The sequence below is a fragment of the Lolium rigidum genome, chromosome 1, assembly GCF_022539505.1.
Source record: "Lolium rigidum isolate FL_2022 chromosome 1, APGP_CSIRO_Lrig_0.1, whole genome shotgun sequence".
Classification (NCBI taxonomy): Eukaryota; Viridiplantae; Streptophyta; class Magnoliopsida; order Poales; family Poaceae; genus Lolium; species Lolium rigidum.
Genome location: NC_061508.1, coordinates 240,042,766 through 240,062,360, shown reverse-complemented (window position 1 = coordinate 240,062,360; position 19,595 = coordinate 240,042,766). Strand labels below are relative to the sequence as shown.

The following is a 19,595-nucleotide window of genomic DNA, read 5'->3' as shown; positions in this document are numbered from 1 at the left end:
ATGCAATGTGTCATTAATTATGTTGTAGATTCATATTGCTTTGGGATGTGTGATGTTATGGTAACATAGCTAGTTAGCACCTCACTCTCTTTCTTTTTTTTATTATCATGCCATGTCACCAAAATGCCTTGAGACGTGTGATGTTACCACCTATGTTACCCCCACTATGAGTAGTCTGAGGTAGCAGATTTTCATGTGTCGGTTCTAATTGTAAGTATCGGAGATGTCACAGATCACATTTTTTAGAAATCGATTACCTGCTAATTCTACAAAGAAAAAAATGCATCATCCCGAGTTGATAATTTGGCAATTCGTTCTTTTGTGTGATTGAACATTTACTTCTGCGAGCATTTCATGGAGAATTACACAGATGAGTTGACCGATGTAGTACCTTTTGCAGTCTGGAGGGCATCTAATTGTTCCAGGAGGACCAGGACACGTACACTAAACTCTCAATCTCCACATCCGAAGGGGCAGAAATTCATGTTGTGCCATACAGGCAAGTGGCCATTGCCTCCCCTGTGAGCTCATACAACTTCGCCTCTCCTCAGGTCGCCGGTCCCGCGGCAGCCATGTTCAGATTGGTTACCTCTATCCAGTTGTTCTTGCTTCTTGTTTGATAATATATATCAAATACATAGAATTGATGCCTGATTATTGAGATTAGAGCTAATGGTTCATTTCCTCTGTTTTTAGCCAGATTTAAGGTGTTGGTATAGCATAAAGTAGTAATGGACTATTACAATGTAGTCCCCAGTAGCCTGATTGTTTATTGCTAATTCATGTGGCTATTTGAATTTTAATCCTCGAATCATTACATACCATAAATTGGTTGGTGTTTGGACGAGTTCTGTCTTGGTTCGAGAAATGGTGGACGAAGATATTCTTAATCTGAATACATGGTCTTTCAGGGATTTTTTTCTTCTTAAGCCTGGCCCTTTTATGGCCACGCATTAAACCTATTGTACTGTATTTGTCACCCTCCATTGCAGCTTAATGGACAAGTCCCTGAGTACTTCGGAAGAAGATTGAAGAACACTAATTCTGTGTCAAATTTGGCTACGCTACGAGTAGATATTAATCTGTGTGGACTTCATCATATAAATTTCTCTCTAAGGAAACTTTCAACCTGCTATATAGTTTGGTAATGACCCAATTATAGGAATAGCCAACGTGTGGGCATGACAGTGTTGAACTTGTGGGCATTGTCATAAGTCATAACCCATCGGAAGACACAGAGCATGACAGTTAGAGACTAAGACGGCAAATATGAAGACAACAGTCGGAAAAAAAACCACGGTCAGAAGTGTAACTATCATGCAGGATATGGATTACCGTGACAAGGGTTAGGAACTAAATTATTGACACACACACATTTCACCTTATTCTTTTCCCTGTATAATGATATAATTGCGTTGTATAGTACCCACAAGATTCTTACTCCCCCGATCTATAATAAGTGTCATGATTTTAGTTTATTTTTAGTCAAGTTTGAACTAAAACCACGATACATATTATGGATGGGAGGGAGTACTAGAAATGATGATGTGAGATAGTCAATCAGATGCATGGTGGTTGCCGGTGGGAGAACAAAAAAAGCAAGATGATATCCGTAGCAACGTATGGGCATCTAACTAGTGGTATGTTGGTATATGACCTGATTTCAAGCTTGTGTTGCCACTGCCCACAACTTGCAGCAGCGTCTCCGGCTACATACACTGGATTTCTGTTCATCTCTCTTATGATCGAGACACAAGCGTGTTGAGACTTAACAAATTGACGACTCTGACGCTTCGAGGTACGGATGAAGAACAAACAAACTGAGATGTGGACTGACCGGTTCTGGGAACCGCGGTTTTAACACCAAATCGCAGAATCTTGTAGTATTAAGAAACGAGTTCAGTAGAGTACAATGATTAGCTTAATCGCAAGTTGCAAGATTATGCTCCTAGGTATGAAGACCAAGTCCCGGTAAATACGGCAGTTGGTGAGTTGACTGCCACCTTATATAAACGGATTGGAAGTGGACAGCCTCTGCAGAACTTCAGAAAACGTCGCTTGCTCTGCTCACGCAAGAGTCTCCGTCATACGCTCACAGCTAGCTCAAAATGTCCAAGGTAATTGGCGATCATATTCTTCGATTTTCTTCCATTTCTTTGCGGGGCAATGTCAAACAAATTTGAAGTGTACATTTGAACTGAATGCTTTTGTTTTCACTCTCTGCAGAAGATTGTGATCCGAGCTGACCTCATCAGCAAGAAGTGCATGGCCAAGATCCTGTCAACTGTTGCCAAGCTCGAGGGTACGTACTTATCCTCCTTCTAGCCTATATCTATCTCGCCTTCTCTCTGTACTCGTGTTTACCAAATGTATGTCATTCCAGAGATCAAGTCCATTGACATGGACCAGGATAAATGCACGTTGACGGTGGTAGGCACTGTCGACCCGGTGCGCGTCGTGCAGAAGCTCAGGAAGGCACGCTTTGCCGCGGATGTTGTCAGCGTCGAGGACGACAAGCCAAAGGAGCCGGAGAAGAAGAAGGATCCCTGCCAAGAAGCCTGCGAGAAGGCCTGCAGCTACAATGAGGGGCCATGGTACCATTACGGCTACACGCCAGGCTGCTACTCCAGCCCTTACGCCCAACCCAGCAGCCAGTACTACGGCCACGGCTACGGCATGCGACCACCGCCGCCGATGGGATATGTGTGCTATGAGGAGATCTCACACGGAGGCGGACAAGAATGTGTCATTCAGTAGCCATGGATTCAATTCATCCTGCAAGTCTCTGCATCCGCATGTATGGCGGTCTGCCTGCAGCTGCAGCCCTGTGTGTTTAGTCCATCCTCTGCTTCCGCCGTCGTTGGAGTTTGGTTTTCGTACAGTGATGTTTCCGGTTTCCCTTCCCTCTGTAACAATGGCTTCAGCATCTTCAGCATGTTTACTTGGAGTTTGATGTTTCAGTCTATCTATTGTAATTTGTAAATAAGCATGTCGGGCCACATTTCTTTTTCGATACATGTGTTGCTGTTACTTGCAGCCAACTGAAGATACGAGGAGTCAAGCTTAATCTATATGCGCACCTAGTCTCGTATGGACCAGAAGCATTGTAGCAGAACTAATCAAATAGCACGACAATGAAGCCTACGTATGTACCCTGTTTTCCAATGACGTAATGCACCTAGTCTCGGATGACACAATGCCTGTTGCGAGGGATTTTGCCAGGTTTTCCTCAAATTGACCGGGCCTTGAATTCTCTTTGGTCCAGTTTTTCTATAAACGGATCATTTTCATAGGGTGGTTTTGGCATGTTCTCACCATAACCTAAAGGGAAAATTTAATATGGGACACCGTTAGGGCATGGCCAATGGTATGCCGCAACTTACTTCCTCACGTGTCCAACTAGGATCGGATGCCACCGTGTAGGTTAAAAAGAGGTTCGGATGAGGCAGTGGCTTCTTGCAGAGGAGGCATGATCCTCAAGTAAAGAAAGGAAAAAAGAATGGGAAGATGGGAAAAGCACAAGGATGGCCTGCAGAGGAAGGAGATTTTTTTTTTTTTGAATGTCAGCAGGAGAGCTGCTGTTTTCATTGCAATAGAAGGCAAAGCATACAAAAGGGTGACCCGGCCCGAACAGCACGGGTACGAAGAGCAAAAAGCGAAGAGAAGAGAAAAAAGGAGAAAACAAACGGGCGAAACACCTTAACCCGGATCAAAAGGGGTTCCACTGGCCTGGTCAACAAGAGGGATTGGAGCTCCGGCTTGCTTCCATGCCCTGGCCTCGTCCATAATCTTGCCAATCAATCCGGCCACATCCTGCTCTTTTTTGTCGAAGATTCTTCTATTTCGTTCCTTCCAAAGTTCCCAACAGATCAAGTTTGCTGCAGGGAAAATCTCCTTTCTTTCGCTTTTGGGATGTTTACCCACAGTGGTTGTGAACCACTCTTGTATTGTCATGTCTTTGCCTATCCATTTGCATGGTTGAATAGCATTCAAATTTAGGCGTGCCGCCATTATTGTCCAAATCTCGATGGTATAGGTGCACTCGGTGAAAAGGTGAGTTGGGGTTTCCAAATTTCTGCGGCAAAGTGGGCAGAAGTACTCATTCTCCCAATGCCGTCGCAGAGAGCATCCGCGGTTAGCACTTTGTTTAGCATTAGAGTCCAAATGAAGAATTTGCACCTAGGCTGGTGCCCAGCCCGACCAAACGACCTTTTTGAAGTTTGTGTTTGTCGACCCTAGGAACTGAATCTTGTATGCGGATCCAGCAGTATAGGATCCCTTCGTATCAAACCGCCAAGAGATGTCATCTGATTCATCAGATAAAGTTACCTCCTCTAGAAGCTCAGCAAGGCAAAGAAGCTGCGGAAGATGGTCAATGGAGAGTTGAAAACGCAGGTCCTGCAACCATTTGTTGTTTTGTAATGCTTCATGAACGGTTCTGTTTTTTCGGATGGAGATCTTGAAGATGTCAGGTGCGATGGAGCAAGGTGCTTGGTCTTTGAGCCATCTATCCGTCCAGAAGGTGGCAGTTTTACCATTCCGAATGGTGATTTTAGTTGCGGCAGAAAAGAGCTCCCTCTCGTTTTTGCTTGCGTGAATGGGCATGTGCGCCCAAGGCCGTGATGGGTTCTTCCATTTGTGCCATAACCAACGTAACCTCAAGGCGGTGCCGAAGGCTTTAATGCAGTGAACCCCAAGCCCACCCAAAGCTTTTGGCCTGCAGACCTGCCGCCAGTTAACTCTGCATTTGCCTCCACTACAAGTAGCTTCCCCAGCCCAGAGCCAAGCTCTTCTACGTCCGTCGAATTCTGTTCGCACCGAAGGTGGCATGTCATTGATTGTCATCAAGTATACGGCTAGAGAAGTAAGGACAGAGTTGAGCATCTCCAAACGTCCGGCTTTACTCATTAACCTTGCTTTCCAAGTAGCAAGGTAGCGGTCCACTTTGTCCAGAAGCATCTGCCAGTCAGACTTGGTCAACTTCTTGATGGAGAGCGGCATACCGAGGTAGATGCAAGGGAATTGCACCACCGGTACATCCATGCCATTGAGTAGGACATGGAGATCGATGTTGTTGCAACGAATAGGGGTGACTGAGCTTTTGGTTAGATTGGTGATTAAACCAGTTGCACCCCCAAAAGCTTCCAGCACTGTGCGAGTCCCTAGAATGTCCGCCTGAGTGGGGTTGATGAACAGTGCCACGTCATCCGCATATAAGGAGGCCCTGAAAGAGCACTGTTTCCCCTTTATCTTGGAGAGCAAGCCGTCATCAGTGGCGATCTCAAGCAGTCGGTGAAGTGGTTCCATGGCCAGGTCGAAGAGGAAAGGTGAAAGGGAGTCTCCTTGCCTTAAACCCCTGCCGTGGGCAATTCTCCTGCCTGGTACACCATTGATGAGAACTTGTGAAGATGCTGATCTGAAGAGCAGGGCAATCCAGTCTCGAAACCTTTGTGGGAACCCCCTGGCGCGCAGCATATCCAGAAGATACTTCCAAGAGACGGTGTCAAAAGCTTTGGCAATGTCAAGCTTGAGGAGCAGAGCAGGGGTCTTGCTTTTATGGAGGTGCTTTGCCAGGTTTTGGACATAAAGGAAGTTGTCCTGGATGCTTCGTCCCGTGATGAAGGCGCTTTGACACGGAGAGATAAGCTCATCAAGGTGCGGCTGTAGACGACTTGACGATATCTTGGATATCAGCTTAGCGAAGGAGTGTATGAGGCTAATCGGCCTATAGTGTGTCACAAGGGTCGGTTGATCATTCTTTGGAAGCATAACAAAGAGGGCGGAGTTGAGGCAGTGGAAGGATGGGTCGTTAAGATCAAAAAATTTGTTGACGGCAGACATGAGGTCATGCTTGATGAAGCTCCATGCTGTTCTGAAGAAGCCAATGGAGAAACCGTCTGGCCCAGGTGCTTTGTCAGCGGCCGAATCAAAGATAGCTTTGCGGACCTCCGCTTCAGTGAAAGGAGCATCCATATCAGACAGATCTGGCTTGGGCAGATTCAGCTTTTGCCAATCGAAGCGTTGTGAACACGGCACACTCGAGCCAATGATGTTTCTCATGTGTCTGAAGATGGTTTCTTCAATCTCAACAGGCGAGGTTGCAATCCCCTCCTCAGATTGGATCGCGTGAATTTTGTTCTTTATTTTCCTCTTTGCTGCTCTCAAATGAAAGAACTTGGTATTTGCATCCCCTAATCTTAACCACTGTATCCTTGCCCGTTGCCTGGCTTTGATCCTGTTGAGCACGGAGAGACCGACCACTCTGGATTTCAGCGTCGTCCGGAGCTCCTTTTCCCTAACCGAAAGTTGTCTTGTTTCTTGAGCAGAGTCAAGCCTAAGGATGATCTCTTGGCCCAGCAGAAGCTGTTTTTTAATGTCCCCCACATAGTTCTTGGCCCAAACTTTTAGGTGCTTAGCAAGTCGTTTGAGCTTGCAGTCCAGGATTGCAAAGCTATTGGTGAGAGAGCAAGGTTCATCCCAGGAGGATTGCACCACCTCACTATAGCCTTGAAGCAACGGCCAATAGCTCTCAAAACGAAACCTTGGTGGGCAGCGAGTGACCAGGTCTTGGACGAGCAGAAGCGGACAGTGGTCAGACATCGAAGAGGATTGGGGCAGCAATTTAGCAGCTGGGAACAAATCCTCCCAGTCAGAGTTACAGAAAGCACGGTCAAGTCTGACTAAGGTAGGATCATCTTGCTCGTTGCTCCAAGTGAAGCGTCGACCCACTAATTTGATTTCTTTGAGGTAACTCCGGTCCAGGGCATCTCTGAACCTTCTCATCCAACTCCTATTTACCCGCGGTTTGTTCTTGTCTTGGTCATGAAGGATGAGGTTGAAATCACCAACGACTACCCAAGGCCCGGTTACGTTTGAGTGGATAGAGATCAGCTCATCGAGGAAAGCACGTTTGCGCTCATCATCGGAGGGGCCGTAAACCGTGGTTAGGGTCCAGGAAAGGTTGTTTACTGGGTTGCAGAATTTGACCGTGATGGAGAAGGTTGCCACACTGACTGATGTAGCGGTAAGAAGGTCAGTACGCCAAAGCATTATCACACCACCTCTTGTCCCATCGGCCGGGAGGGCAGCTGAGCCGTCCAGCGTCTGCCCAACAAGATCTACTCTAATGTCATCATCAAAAAGAGCCAGCTTGGACTCTTGGATGCAAAGGATGGAACACTTTGAATTAACGACAAGGTCTCGAACGACTGATCGCCTTGCACGATCGTTGAGACCTCTCACATTCCAGCTAAGCAGGTTAAGGTTTGATAACATGGAGACTTAAGGTCGACCAATATGTGTGCCGGAGCACAACAAGCTTGACGTAGGGCCTGTGCCGGCTACGGTAAAGGCACAGAACATCTTCGTCAGCAGCACACATGATGACTACAGCGTTTGCAGAAATAAACGGACAGCCATGCCAGCTACAGGCAGCGGCATGGTACATGCAGATGCAGATGTTGTGATACATCAGGGACGGGACGACAGAGCGGGCGGACTTGATCAGTCCGCGTAAGGCGCCTCCTTGAGCAGGGCGCACAGATCTCCTTCAGGAAGACGGAACGCAGGCCTGCTGGAGACCTCAGCAAGGTCCGCCAGGCCCTGGACGTGCTGCTCGGACAGAGGCTGCTGGAAGAGCTGCAAGTAATGCTGCAGGACGTCTTCGCTGAAGTCCTCTTCGCGGCTGATCAGACCAAGCTGCTTGCAGGCGCTTGCCTGGGCTTTGCGAGCGAGCGTCATGGTGGATGCTTTGGTGGCCGGCCTTTCACTTCTCCTAGACGAGGAGGTGGAGGGGAAAAGCTTCTTGGAGGCGAGCTTCTTCTTGAGGGCTGCTCCGGCTGGAGGAAGACCGAGCAGGGAGGGGGAGATCTTGCCCATGAGCCTAGTGAGAAGCGAAGTCTTGGAATCAACCTGGAGGTCAGCCACCTTGGTTGTTACTTCATCGAGCTGGTTTTGTGCTAGGAGGTTAGCGTCTCGCAGCGCTTGCAGGGCATTGGACTTGGCTGTGACATGAAAGAGCTGCTCATCGTCAATGTCATCGGATGATGCCGGTGGTGAAGGCTGTCGTAGTGGAGGCGTCGCAAAAATGTCTTGTAGTTGCCAGCCCGTCGCATTGTGGTGGATGAGGGAGCTGAAATCTTCCACCTCATACACCGTCTTCTCTTCTTGTATCACTGTTGCCACCCCTCCGCCGCCTTCCGGCAGCGTCTGTGCGCTGCCCGGTCCAAAGAGGCGCTCTCCAAGCGCCTTCTGGCCTTGTTGGATCCCAGCTTCGGTCGCCGCAGCTTCCCAGTCGAAGGGGGCCTCTGGCCCGTTCAGCCAGGCCCCATTCCAAGCTTGAATGGCCTGCGGCGTTGGCACGTGCTCGGCGGAGTGTTCGCCGAAGAAGGTGCTCCAGGCATCAACCTGAAGCAGCTGGTGCTGGTTGAGAGGCTGCAGCTGACTCCCCTCGCCTTCCTCATGGACGATGTTGGCGGACCAACTGTCTGCATAGGCGCTTGCCAAAGGAACTTCCGCGGCCGGCATCAGCTCCCAAGGAATGGGCGGAGAGGCTAGAGGCTGCGAGGAGTGGTCGTTGATAGGCAGCAGCCCCCCCGACGGAGAGTGGGGCATGCCCGTCGTCACAGCCGCAGGGACTGGGTGGAAACATGGCGGTGGCGAAAGCTGCATAGGGCTGCCAGGGCTAAGAGGGTGGCGGGGTGACGGCGTCATCCCCAAAGCCGCCGAGCCAACGGGGGTAGAGGACCGGCTCCGCCGACGCATATCTTCATCAGGCACCTGTGCCCCGCCTGCTGCGGACACCAGGAGAGGCGCCGTCGTCAGCACGGGCGCCCTGATCTTGTCTTCACGCTCGAGGTCGCCGAAGTCGCGGCGTGGGCTCTTGGAGCGGCGCCGCGAGCCTTCGTGGCCAGCATCCTTGTCATGGCGCCGGCGTTCAGGGGAACGGCTAGGGCGACGATCATGGCGCTGTTGCTGCCGTCCATGATCGCGCCGGTGGCCACCTCCGTTGGCCCTGGAGTCGCGCCCTTCAATGCCGTGGCCACTCCCGCGGCTGGCACGCCTACGCCCGTCGCTGCCCCCCGTCCGGTCGTGCCGACGATCATCGTCATCATCCTCAGGGTTGTGGTGGTTGGAGGGCCCCAAACGGTTCCGTGCTGGCCTGACCCTAGGCAGAGCTGCGCCGTCCGGCTCACCCCACTGCCACTCCTTGTGGAAGACGGCCGGGAAGATTGGATGGCCATGGAGCACTGTGTGCAGTATGCTTGCGTCACGAAGCTACTAGTGCGTTGGGCATATGGAAAAACGAGCAGTGGCCTCACATGCTTGCGCTGATATGGTTGTACTGAAGCGACTACTTGTGATCGCTTCCTTTGTACGTGCCCTTATTTTCCGGTCTTTGCCGAAACACACCACTCACCATTATAATTTTGTGGTACCTTTGCCAAAACACACTGTATAGCCCAAAATGGAAATTTTAATTACTATCGCTACGTTATTAGAATACCTAGAATCAAACAGTTCTTCCTTACAACTAGCAATCAAGGGAACAAGCTTTGCATCGATCAACAAGATCCGCCGTCCTCCATCTCGCAGGTTGCTGACATTTTGCTTCTCACCGCCGGCGAGCACACATATGTAATTTTCAACGACGGTTTTCTCCCTACATCGTCTGTCCCTGTCTTGCGCCCGCACCATTGGCGACCGGCCGCAGGGACACAAGGTTCGGCGCCACAGGTCGGCGCTCTTCGGCTGCTCTCGCCGGTACCCTCGGCCGCTCTCATCGGTGCCCTCGCGCTGGACCACGATCTGCCGGCGGACATGGATGGCCACAGTCCTGGATGCCCGAAGGATGAATTTCAGCCCAGATTCCTTCGCAGTTACGTAACATGTAGACTACCTATATCAGCGTCTGATGTGTATAAATATTTTTGAGGAACGGGCAGTCGAACTGCCAATCGATTAGATAGAAGAAGAATTTTAATTACAGAAGCTTGCAAGCGGGTCAGGTGACAAAAAAGATCAAAAAAGAGCTAAGAACGATGGGCTACAATCCCATCTCCGGGATCTTGGGTGTGCGCGTACGCCCTCTGAGCAATATCCTCCTTAACAAGAGCCGCTACGGCCGCCGGCTGTAATGCCGGTGTTCTGAAACACCCGTCTGTTCCTCTCCTTCCACACTCCCCACATGGAGTAGATGATCGCACCGCTAGCTTCCCGCTTCTTCTCCTTTGGAAGATGGGAGATCGTCTCATCCCACCAATCGTTGAGTGACATTCCACCAGGTGGTGGTGGGACGCCGATGGTCCCATTCCAAGCGAAGATTTGCTCCCTGACGGAGGTGAAGAAGTGGCAATCCAGAGTGAGATGCTGGACCGTCTCATGGTGGATTTGGCACAGCTTGCAGATCGGGTCATGAGGCCAACCCCGGAGCGCCAGGTTATCGGCCGTGAGTGCCTTGCCATGCAGGGCAATCCACGCGAAAAACCTGCACTTGGCCTCGGCATGTCCTTTCCAGAACTTGGCTGAGCGGAAGGGAGCACAAGATCCCATGAACTGGTAGCGATATGCAGAAGCCGTCGTGTATATGCCTGATTCCGTCCATCTCCAGCGAATCAAGTCCGGGTGTGGCTGCAGTGCCACCCCCTGCATGGTGGTCCATAGCGCTATAAACTGTTGTAACTGTGCCATGGTCGATGTGTATAAATATAATCAGCCTAGTTGAGCACTACTCCTTTGCAAACAAATGTAGAATATATGATCTAGTGATGCCTGCACCTTTGTGTACTTTATCAACGTTGAAGTTCGTACGTACAGTTCTAAGAAATTGATACGTACAAAGGACCGCCGGCCAAAATCTTAACCAGAAAAAACGTTCTAAACCGGACATGGATGTGTCATGCTAAGATTAAAAATTAAAATTTCTGTTTTGAGGCATATGGTGTGTATTGGCAAACGTACCGGAAAATTATAATGGTACTGAGCAAAGATAAGTTTTAGCGGTCTGTTTTAGCAATGGCCGGAAAATAACAGTGTCCCAGAGCAAATTTTCTACAGTGTTTGGGTTTTCTTTCTTCTTTATGAATAGGAGTGCTCCTCCGGTTGCTTAAAAAATATAGATCATTTCTTCCATATGGTCGGTTTTACCAAAAAAAAAAATTACAATACATAACTCACTGATGGTTGTTTCGTAAGAAAAAAATAACCTAGGTACCCTGCCTCTGATTGTTTTTTAGGCGAAATGTGCAGAAGTTAGTTATGAATATGCTGATGGCTTAAAGTTTACAAGTCAATCAAAAGGAGCTTCTCTAAATTGGGAAGACACAATGCAGTGCACATTCTGTCAACTGCTGAATCCAAATAGAGCGACTCACTTTTTTTTTTCGAAATGGGGAAGTACCCGGGCTCTATATCGAAGTGCTACATACGGCTAGAGTGACTCAACTGAATAAAGGAAATCACCAAGGAAGATGGCTGCACTGATAATAGGAAATCACAGAAGTTTGAAGAATGCGTCCGAGGCAGCACATACTAAATCTCATTAGGTTTCTGTCATAAACAAATGCTGAATTATAACTTAGTACTATACTACTCAAGTAATACTATTATGAAGAGTGAGGGTCATAAATCTCTAGGCTCAAAACTCTTCACTGCATTTATTATGAACTTAATATTGATTACATCTGATAAAAAAAAGTGAACTACAAGCCTACAAACAATGACAAACTTTGATCATCATTGCATCTACAGATCAAAGTTCATGTGTAACCTTATGACAACTACAGGCAACTAAGCTAGACCAACATGACCAAATCTACAATTAGAAATCAACTCCGTATAACTTCACAACGAGAGAAGGTAACCTCAGAATCGGAGATTACAGCACAGGAATCAACCTTCTGACGACCTGAGCTCTTGTAGCACCGTGGTGACCTGCTCCCGGACAAGCTCAATCCTCTTGAGATAGACCTCCAGCTCCAGGATCTGCTGCTGCTTCCACTTGTCGCCACTGGGCGCCACGGGGTTCAGTCCGGCCACACCAAAACGAAGGCCAAGAATGTCGGTTCCGCTGACACGCCCAAAGCCCATACCCAATCCGGATCCCAGCTCGGTCTGCCCAGCGACAGTGACGGAGCTGATGAGTTCCTTGAGTAGCGGTGACAGGATACTCCGGAAATCATCTTCGGTTGGACCATTGGCTGTCACTGGAGGTGGCGGTGCGATCGGCGGCACCGAGTTCTCCAAAGCAACAACAGCCTGTTCTTGAGCAATACTATCGGTTACTAAAATGGGAGCAGCAGGAGTTGCAGGCATTGAGGGTGTCTCCATCTCTTGCGCCGTCCTCCTCCTTCCACGCCGCGAGCCCCTGCCCCTCGGGGCGTGCGCAGGCGTGTTTCCACCACCACCTTCGTCGGCTTCTGCGGGATTGATGTCGTCGTCGTCGGAGCCGTCGGGCTTGAAGGCCGGGCGCCAGATGTGGCGCGCGACGTCGTAGATGGCTCCCTCGTGCGCGCTCCTGAATGCGAAGGTGCCGCCCTGGGCGAGCATGCGTTTGGCGCAGACGCGGTACTTCTTCTTGAGGCGGCGCAGCTTCTCGATGAGCTGGTTCTTGGAGAAGTCGAAGGAGAGCTCCCGGCGGACCTCCTCGTAGAAGGGCCCCGTGTCGTACTGGTGCGACGCAAAGGCGGTGCCCCGGCGGGACGTGAACTCCAGGAAGCCGCGCAGGATGAGCAGCTCCTCCTCGTCGGTCCACAGCCGCTGGAACAGCCGCCTCGAGTCCTCCGCCGCCGCACTCTCCTCCTGCGCCTGAGAAGGCGGCGGCGTAATTGGGCCGGCTGGTTCGGGGGCGGCGGCGGGGACTGGAGGAGGGGCGGAGCTGTCGGGGACGAGTGGTGGCGGGTCCTGGGCGGCGGCTGGGTTGGAGTTATTTGAGGCGTCGCTGTCGGTGTCCTCCTCGTCTTCGTCGGAGGAGCAGGAGCGGGAGCGGGAGCGGGAGGCGGCGGCGGAGGCAGGGTCGTCGGCCATGGTGGTGGGTTCGGGGATTGGGTGGGACAAGGGGGGCTCGGGCGGCATCGGGTACCGGATATGACGGATAGGATTTCAGTACCGGATAAGGGCAGGTACAGTAGGTTGACGTCAGTCTTTTCTTTAGGCCTTGTTTACTTGTCTGGTATTTTTAGGTTTTGGAGGGTAAAATACCGGCCTACGATCGAATCCCGAAAGTTACCGGATGGGCTGTTTACTTCTCTGGTTTTTTTGGGTAACATCCCGGCCCATCCCAGATCTTCCCGACCCGGTAAGCTGCACGCTCCGGTTTTCTCAGCCACGAGGTCGACCCCGTGTTTTCGGTCGTGAAAAGGGGAACGGAGCGACGGAGGCAACGCAACAGCGGCGACAGGCGGCGGGGCAAGGCGACGGCGGCGGCGGGGAAAGAACTAGCAGATCAAGACGGCGCCGACGAGATCCTCCTCCGGCGACTGGTCCGGTGAGTCCTCGCGCCTCCTCCCCCTTTCCCCTCCTCTCTAGCTAGGGTTTCTTGGTGTTGCCTCCGTCCGCGACGGAGCTCCGGGAGCTTGCGGATCCGACAAGATGAGCTCCGCCGTTCGCTGGACCTGGACGGTGAACTCCGCCATCAGTATTTGTGGCCGCCAGTTTCCTAGTCCTAGTAGTATATGGGGGTTCGATGAAACACACTGGCATTAGTATACGATTGTTTGCGGTAGATGCAGCACTTGTCGGCCATGAAGAAGTAGAAGTTCTAGGAGGCGCAGATCCAGGACTGGGTTCGGAATCAGTGGCCAGATTCTAGTAACATCGAATTAGTTTCATCGGGCAACTTGGTTTCCTCCATCGTCCCACGGTGCTGGGAAGGAAATTTCAAAGTTGGAGGAAGCTCTTGAATCATTGCATCCTCCTGTACCCCTGTAGCAAACGTGTTTTTCCTGTTAGTTCATCACACTGTAGAAAATTGCTATTGTGTAACCTTGTCAAGCTGGCATCCTGATCTGGTATACTGCAACACACTGATACTGAAAATGTAAAACTAGCTGGTTCAGGATTGTGCAATACGATGTTGAAGTAAAAGACTTCTGAACTATTATGGTTTTGGAGAGAGAGAGAGGTAGAAGCTGTGCTGTTTTCTTGCTGAAAGTATGTCTGGTTAATTACTGCATCAGTTCTCTACATAACTAAGGTTTCTTGATCATTTATACTTTCCTGACATCCCTAAATTTACATGCATGGTGCCAATTCTATATTGTGTGTGATTTAACTGAACTTCAGCTTGCAGTGCGTTATAGTTTAGTAACTAGGACATTGGCCATCTCACCCAAAAACATTCTCTAGTTGAATTATCTGCTGAATTGTGCATACCCCTGTAGCAATTTTCTGATGTTATGATCCTATGCAGCATGGTAGTAGTTCATTTGCTATGAAGCTCCATGGTGATGGTAGTAGTTCACATATGATTCAATCATGTTGATTAAGTAGTTTTTTTTTTTGATAGATACCTGCACCTTGGCCTATTGTTGGATTGGATCAACCACCTCCATCTTGGGAAGTTGTGAGAACTCCTGTTTTTGGTATGAATCATATTTACTGCTTGTACTTGATGTGAAACCATGCAATCTAGCTTTTGTATTCTTATTGTCTGCCTTTAATTGCTATTATTTTAGTGTTGCAATGAATACACAAAGGCTAGAGCTTATTAGGAAGAGAAGAGAGGAAGACGACGAGGAGTTCATGTTCTTACTTCTACCAATATTGCACTATCACAAAAAGCAACCTACAGCAAGGGGAACAACTTCTGAAAGTTAGCCATACCGGTGATGTGGTAGTTTCAGTCAGTAAAGCACACTTGGTTTTGCCTATACTGGAACAGTAAAGCACACTTGGTTTTGCCTATACTGGATTTATACAAGATGAATTCAGATTTTGCATCTGCTCCATCTAGCTCCATGCTTGACCATTTTTGTATGATGCCTACCGCTGTTAAGTTATGATGCCTGATGCTACTCTGTATTGCCTGGTTTGCATTTCCATTGCACGCTTCTAGAATTACTATTTCTTTTAGTTTGACCTTTTGCCACTGTGCTGGTGAGTGCATTCTAGCTCTGGAATGCAATCTCTTGCTGGTGAGTACATCATGTTTCTCTACTGAGATTTCCTAGATATTATAAATTCATATTCCTTTCTTAATATCCAGAGAGATCACTAGGTCAGGTTTCACGTCACTAGAAACCATTTTCTGAAAATCCTACTGTATTTGAAACAGAGCTAGAAAATACTATGATCGATATGTAGCATCATTTTATATGGGAGGCGCTCTAGCCTGCCGTGTCAGTCAATTCAATCATGTCTGAACTATGAACCTGACCACTAAAATTGTTTGCATGTTCATTTTTCAGTTTGAGTGCCCAAGGATGCAGCTGTGAGATTCAAATTTATAGTAATGTGCAAGAATAACCAGTCAAACTGATCAATTTTCTATTGTTTCGTAGCTTCTGTTACTTTTGACAATTACCTTAAATTATAAGGATGCTCCCTAGTTGCAGTTACTATACAATTGAACTATCTGTAAGCAATATATCAATACTAAATTTTACCTCTGCGTGTATTTCTAGCTGGAGGTCCTCTGGCGGCGGCGTGGTTTCCAGAGCATGGCAATGACTTCTAATGTTCTTCAAACTGCATGACACTGAGTTAATGGCGGCGGTTGCTCATCTGTTGGGTCGACATTTATTTATGTGTGTTGGGTCGACATTTATTTATGTGTGTGTTCTTGTTGGAGAAGATTGCATAACATAATTGCATGACACCGAGTTTATGTTAAAGACGGGGGTTTTAATTTACTGATTGTCCATTATCACGTCCTGGGATGCAAAGATTGAGTTTTTATTATCTGATCTCAATCCTCTCATATCCCCTCTCATCCCCAAAAAGTAAAGTAACTAGAGGTTGTGGGGGAGGGTGTGGGGAAATGAGGGGAAATTAGGGGAAAATTGGGGATTGGGTGAAAGGGGAGTTTCACCCAATCCCCTCTCATCCCCAAACCCCTAGGGGATGGAAATACCCTAGGAGTAAACAAGGCCTTAAGGAAAATGCTTCTTTACCTCCGGAGGTTCAGAGGGACGGTGCCTCCGGATCCACCGCGCACCACGCGTCCCTTGAAAACCGACGTGCGCATGGGTCCCACTACTCCCTTATCCTACCGTGAATCGTTCTCCTCCATTCATTCTTCCTCTCTTCTCTCTCTCTCTCGTACTCTCGCATTGCAGGCCGGCCGCCCTGCCATTCGTTGGTGCCGCCACCGTCTTGCCACACCGGTCAGGATGCAGATGGACGAAGGCTTCCACAGGCCCGTTTGGCCGCGCCACGAAAAAAACGATTCGTGGCGTCGTGGACCACCTTCTTTTCTTATGCGGGCCTTGCAAATAATTAGCAGGTAGCACCGCTTGGCCCGCTTGGCCCGCACCGCTATCTCCTCCATCGCGAAGACGAGAACTCGAGGTCTTCCGTCTTTGCCGTTTCCCCGTAACGTTGTCTCCTGCGCCGCCGGCGCCTTCTCACATCGCTTGCCCCCTCCTCAGACTGCACCTTGGCCGGCCGGCGGTGTTCCCGTCGCCACCTGCCGATGGAGGAGGATGAGGAGATGCAAAGGGCGGCGGGGAAGGAGGAGGAGATATCGGTGAAGGAGGAGGAGATGCAAAGGGCGGTGGGGAAGGAGGAGGAGATGCTAGGGGTGGCGGGGAAGGAGGAGGAGATGTCGAAGACGGCGGGGCTGGAAGAGGAGAAGATGCCGACAGGCTCCCGTGTAACAAATTTGAAGTCATGTTTGCTCTGTGTTGTCCGATCTATTGTACTCGTTTCTTGGCTTGAGTGGAAACGAACGGAAGGAAGCTTGCCTTATGAACGGAAGGAGTCCATAAACACGCTGTGTGCTGCTCTGTTGTTTCCTTCGATTTTATATACCAGTAGTACCTGTTAGCATTCGGGAACATTTGTTGAGTATTGTACTGGAGAAGTCGCGCCTTCTTTTTGGGCGAGGATATTCAGTAATATGGCCTTCAGGGCTTGTGCTCTGGACTCAGTTGGGGTGGGGAGGGGTTGGTTGATTTCGTTCTTCTTCTAGTAGTATCACAAATGCCGCTGTAGGTTACTGTGTTAGTGCTGCCCTTGCGTTGGCTTGGCTAGTTTCTCAAGTATGGTTGATTCAAGGAGGGATACTGATTTCATCCCTATGTGCAGTGATATGTATGTGTGCTAAGGTTTACTTACACATACGCCTCTAGTCCTTCCTTTTAACCCCCCTCTAGCTGAACACCTGAAGGATGGTTACAGTGTTAGGAACTCTGGTGGGGCTTAGTTTTCGAATATGGTTTTAGGATGCTTTTATTTATCAGTAGTATTGTAGGAGAAGTTGGGCCTTCTTTTTGGGCGAGGATATTCAGCAATATGCCTTCAGAGCTTGTGCTCTGGAGTCAGTTGGGGTGTTACAATGTTAGTGCCGCCCTTGCGTTGGCTTGGCTAGTTTCTCAAGTATGGTTGATTCAAGGAGGGATACTAATTTCATCCCTATGTGCAGGTGATATGTATTTGTGCTAAGGTTTACTTACACATATGCCTGCGGTCCCCTTCCTTTTAACCCCCCTCTAGCTGAACACCTGAAGGATGGTTTCTGAATATTCTTGTTATACTTCAGCACATTTATTGCACTATTTTAGTATTCTACATGCGCTGATATTTACTAAATAGGCTTTACAGACTTGGCTGTGTCCCCCGATTTCTAATATATCAAACTTGTGTGATCATGTTCAATTCTTACTAGTGCTGTTTGGAGGCGGCGTTACCCAAGAGGTGGTGTGTTTCCTACACCACATTACTCATCTGCCGTAAGAAGCCAACACACAAGGGCTTGATGATCCTGCGAGACGACGTGAATCGCATCGTCCTGTACGACTCAGACAAAGATGTCATCGATGTACGCCCCTTAAAGGAAGGGGAGCTGATCTATCCGGGATCAGTGGTTTACTTCCCTTGCCACAAGGTTGATGTTGGCGAGTGCGTTTTTCAACCTGATAGCATCATTAAGAATGAGGATGTTCTTGCGCCCAGCCCAATTACTTGCCCTCAGGTAACCTATCATAGAGCTGTGGATTATATTTTGTGTACCTTTCTAGTACTAGTGAGCTAGTCTTATAATTTGTGTACATTACTGTTAATGTTTGTGTAGCAGCTGAGTGGAGCCGTGGAGCACCAGTTGGCATCGAATGAAGACAAGGATGGGGATGGTCACTTGCTAGGCAATGTTGATGAGCCAGGTGTCGACAAGAAAAATAGTAAAAAGAGGAGGAACAAGAAGGATGAAAAAAAGGCAAAGAGGAGGAAGCTTCTGGAAGAGCAAGAGATGAGAGATGAGAAAAAGAGGAAGCTTGACGAAGAGCAAGAGTTGAGAGATGCCAAGAAGAATAAGAGGTTGAAGGCTGCGGCAGGAATGAGATTGGTGAGATCTCCAGTGGCTATGATTGCGAAAGTGATGTCATTAAGGAAACAAATGTCCCCTCAAGCTAATACTGGTATGTTTGCATATTTGTTCAGCACATATTTTTGCTTTGTATGTTATATTATCTGTCCCAATTTATTGTATCCATTTTCCTACTGAAGCTGATCCGGATTTTTGAATCAACTAGGTTGTAGCCGAAAACCACGCAAATTGAAATCCATAGTCTGGAAAGAGGTGATTCCCATATACAAACATGGGAGACTTGTACAAGGATAATGCAAGCACTGCAATGATATATTTGCTGCTTCACGCAAATCAGGCACCAACCACATCCATAGACATTTGAGAATATGCAAGGAAAGAAGTAGAATGCATCAGGTACTTGCAAAGATGGCTGCCTCTATATCGTCACCTCAAGTTTCTGATTTAGATAAATGGGAATTCAACCAAGATAAATCAAGGCGTGAGCTAGCAAACATGGTTGCTCTACATGATTTCCCATTCTCAATTGTAGAATATGCTGGGATTCCAGAAGTTTGTGAAGTCCTTGAACCCTCTATTCAAACTAGTTTGTAGAACAACCGTCAGAGATGATTGTTTGGAGTCTTTCAGAGAGGAAAGGTCAGCTTTAAGACAAATTATCAGCACTTCTGGTTGCCGTGTCTCCCTCACAGCTGACATGTGGACTTCAGTTCAGAGACTTGGATACCTCTGTGTTACTTGCCACTACATAGACAACAATTGGAAGCTTCAGAAACGGATAATAAGGTTTGCTCTTATGGAGTCGCCACATGACGGTCTTCAAATGTACAATCTGATGTTGAAGACTATCCAGTATTGGCACATTGAAGACAAGCTATGCAGCATTACCTTGGATAACGCATCAGTCAATGGCTCTATGATGGATGATTTGAGAAATAATCTGTCCAAAAGGAATCTCTTGATTGGTGGCGGTGCCCTTTTCCATATCAGGTGTGCTGCTCATGTGCTCAATCTAATAGTTCAAGATGGATTGCGAGTGATGGGTGGAATAATAGATAGCATCAGAGAATCTGTGAAGTACATCAGAAGCTCACAAGCCCGAGAGGAACTCTTT

The 19,595-nt window shown here is 48.5% G+C and overlaps 3 protein-coding genes across 4 annotated transcripts; 2 read left to right on the top strand and 1 right to left on the bottom strand.

The window, feature by feature from the left end:
• The first annotated feature begins 1,851 nt into the window (after nucleotides 1-1,851).
• LOC124656623 (heavy metal-associated isoprenylated plant protein 39-like) lies at nucleotides 1,852-2,757 on the top strand. Its single transcript, XM_047195337.1, has 3 exons — nucleotides 1,852-2,117; nucleotides 2,227-2,302; nucleotides 2,384-2,757. The coding sequence occupies exons 1-3, from the start codon at nucleotides 2,109-2,111 to the stop codon at nucleotides 2,755-2,757; spliced, it is 459 nt and encodes a 152-aa protein (XP_047051293.1). The 5' UTR covers nucleotides 1,852-2,108.
• An 8,873-nt stretch (nucleotides 2,758-11,630) lies between these two features.
• On the bottom strand, nucleotides 11,631-13,060 carry LOC124683383 (probable transcription factor At3g04930). The gene has a single exon (XM_047217904.1). It carries the CDS (start codon nucleotides 13,021-13,023, stop codon nucleotides 11,890-11,892), a length of 1,134 nt encoding a protein of 377 aa, XP_047073860.1. The 5' UTR covers nucleotides 13,024-13,060; the 3' UTR covers nucleotides 11,631-11,889.
• Nucleotides 13,061-13,193: 133 nt separating this feature from the next.
• On the top strand, nucleotides 13,194-15,848 carry LOC124683382. 2 transcript variants are annotated; one of them, XR_006996670.1, is made up of 3 exons: nucleotides 13,194-13,483; nucleotides 14,504-14,579; nucleotides 14,673-14,932. XR_006996670.1 is itself a non-coding variant. In XM_047217903.1 (3 exons), the coding sequence occupies exons 1-3, from the start codon at nucleotides 13,229-13,231 to the stop codon at nucleotides 15,671-15,673; spliced, it is 384 nt and encodes a 127-aa protein (XP_047073859.1). In that variant the 5' UTR covers nucleotides 13,194-13,228; the 3' UTR covers nucleotides 15,674-15,848. The 2 variants fall into 2 exon arrangements, 1 of the variants encoding a protein (XP_047073859.1); XM_047217903.1 differs by lacking the exon at nucleotides 14,673-14,932 and adding an exon at nucleotides 15,621-15,848.
• The last annotated feature ends 3,747 nt before the right edge of the window (nucleotides 15,849-19,595 follow it).

What these genes read in the sequence shown, in the direction of transcription:
- LOC124656623 (XM_047195337.1), top strand. An exon ending in AACTGTTGCCAAGCTCGAGG is followed by an intron (nt 2,303 to 2,383) that starts GTACGTACTTAT and finishes ATGTCATTCCAG; the next exon opens with AGATCAAGTCCATTGACATG.
- LOC124683383 (XM_047217904.1), bottom strand. Translation starts at nt 13,023, where the DNA reads ATGGCCGACGACCCTGCCTCCGCCGCCGCCTCCCGCTCCCGCTCCCGC.
- LOC124683382 (XM_047217903.1), top strand. Translation starts at nt 13,229, where the DNA reads ATGGGCTGTTTACTTCTCTGGTTTTTTTGGGTAACATCCCGGCCCATC. An exon ending in CTCCTCCGGCGACTGGTCCG is followed by an intron (nt 13,484 to 14,503) that starts GTGAGTCCTCGC and finishes TTTTTTTGATAG; the next exon opens with ATACCTGCACCTTGGCCTAT. An exon ending in TGTGAGAACTCCTGTTTTTG is followed by an intron (nt 14,580 to 15,620) that starts GTATGAATCATA and finishes GTGTATTTCTAG; the next exon opens with CTGGAGGTCCTCTGGCGGCG.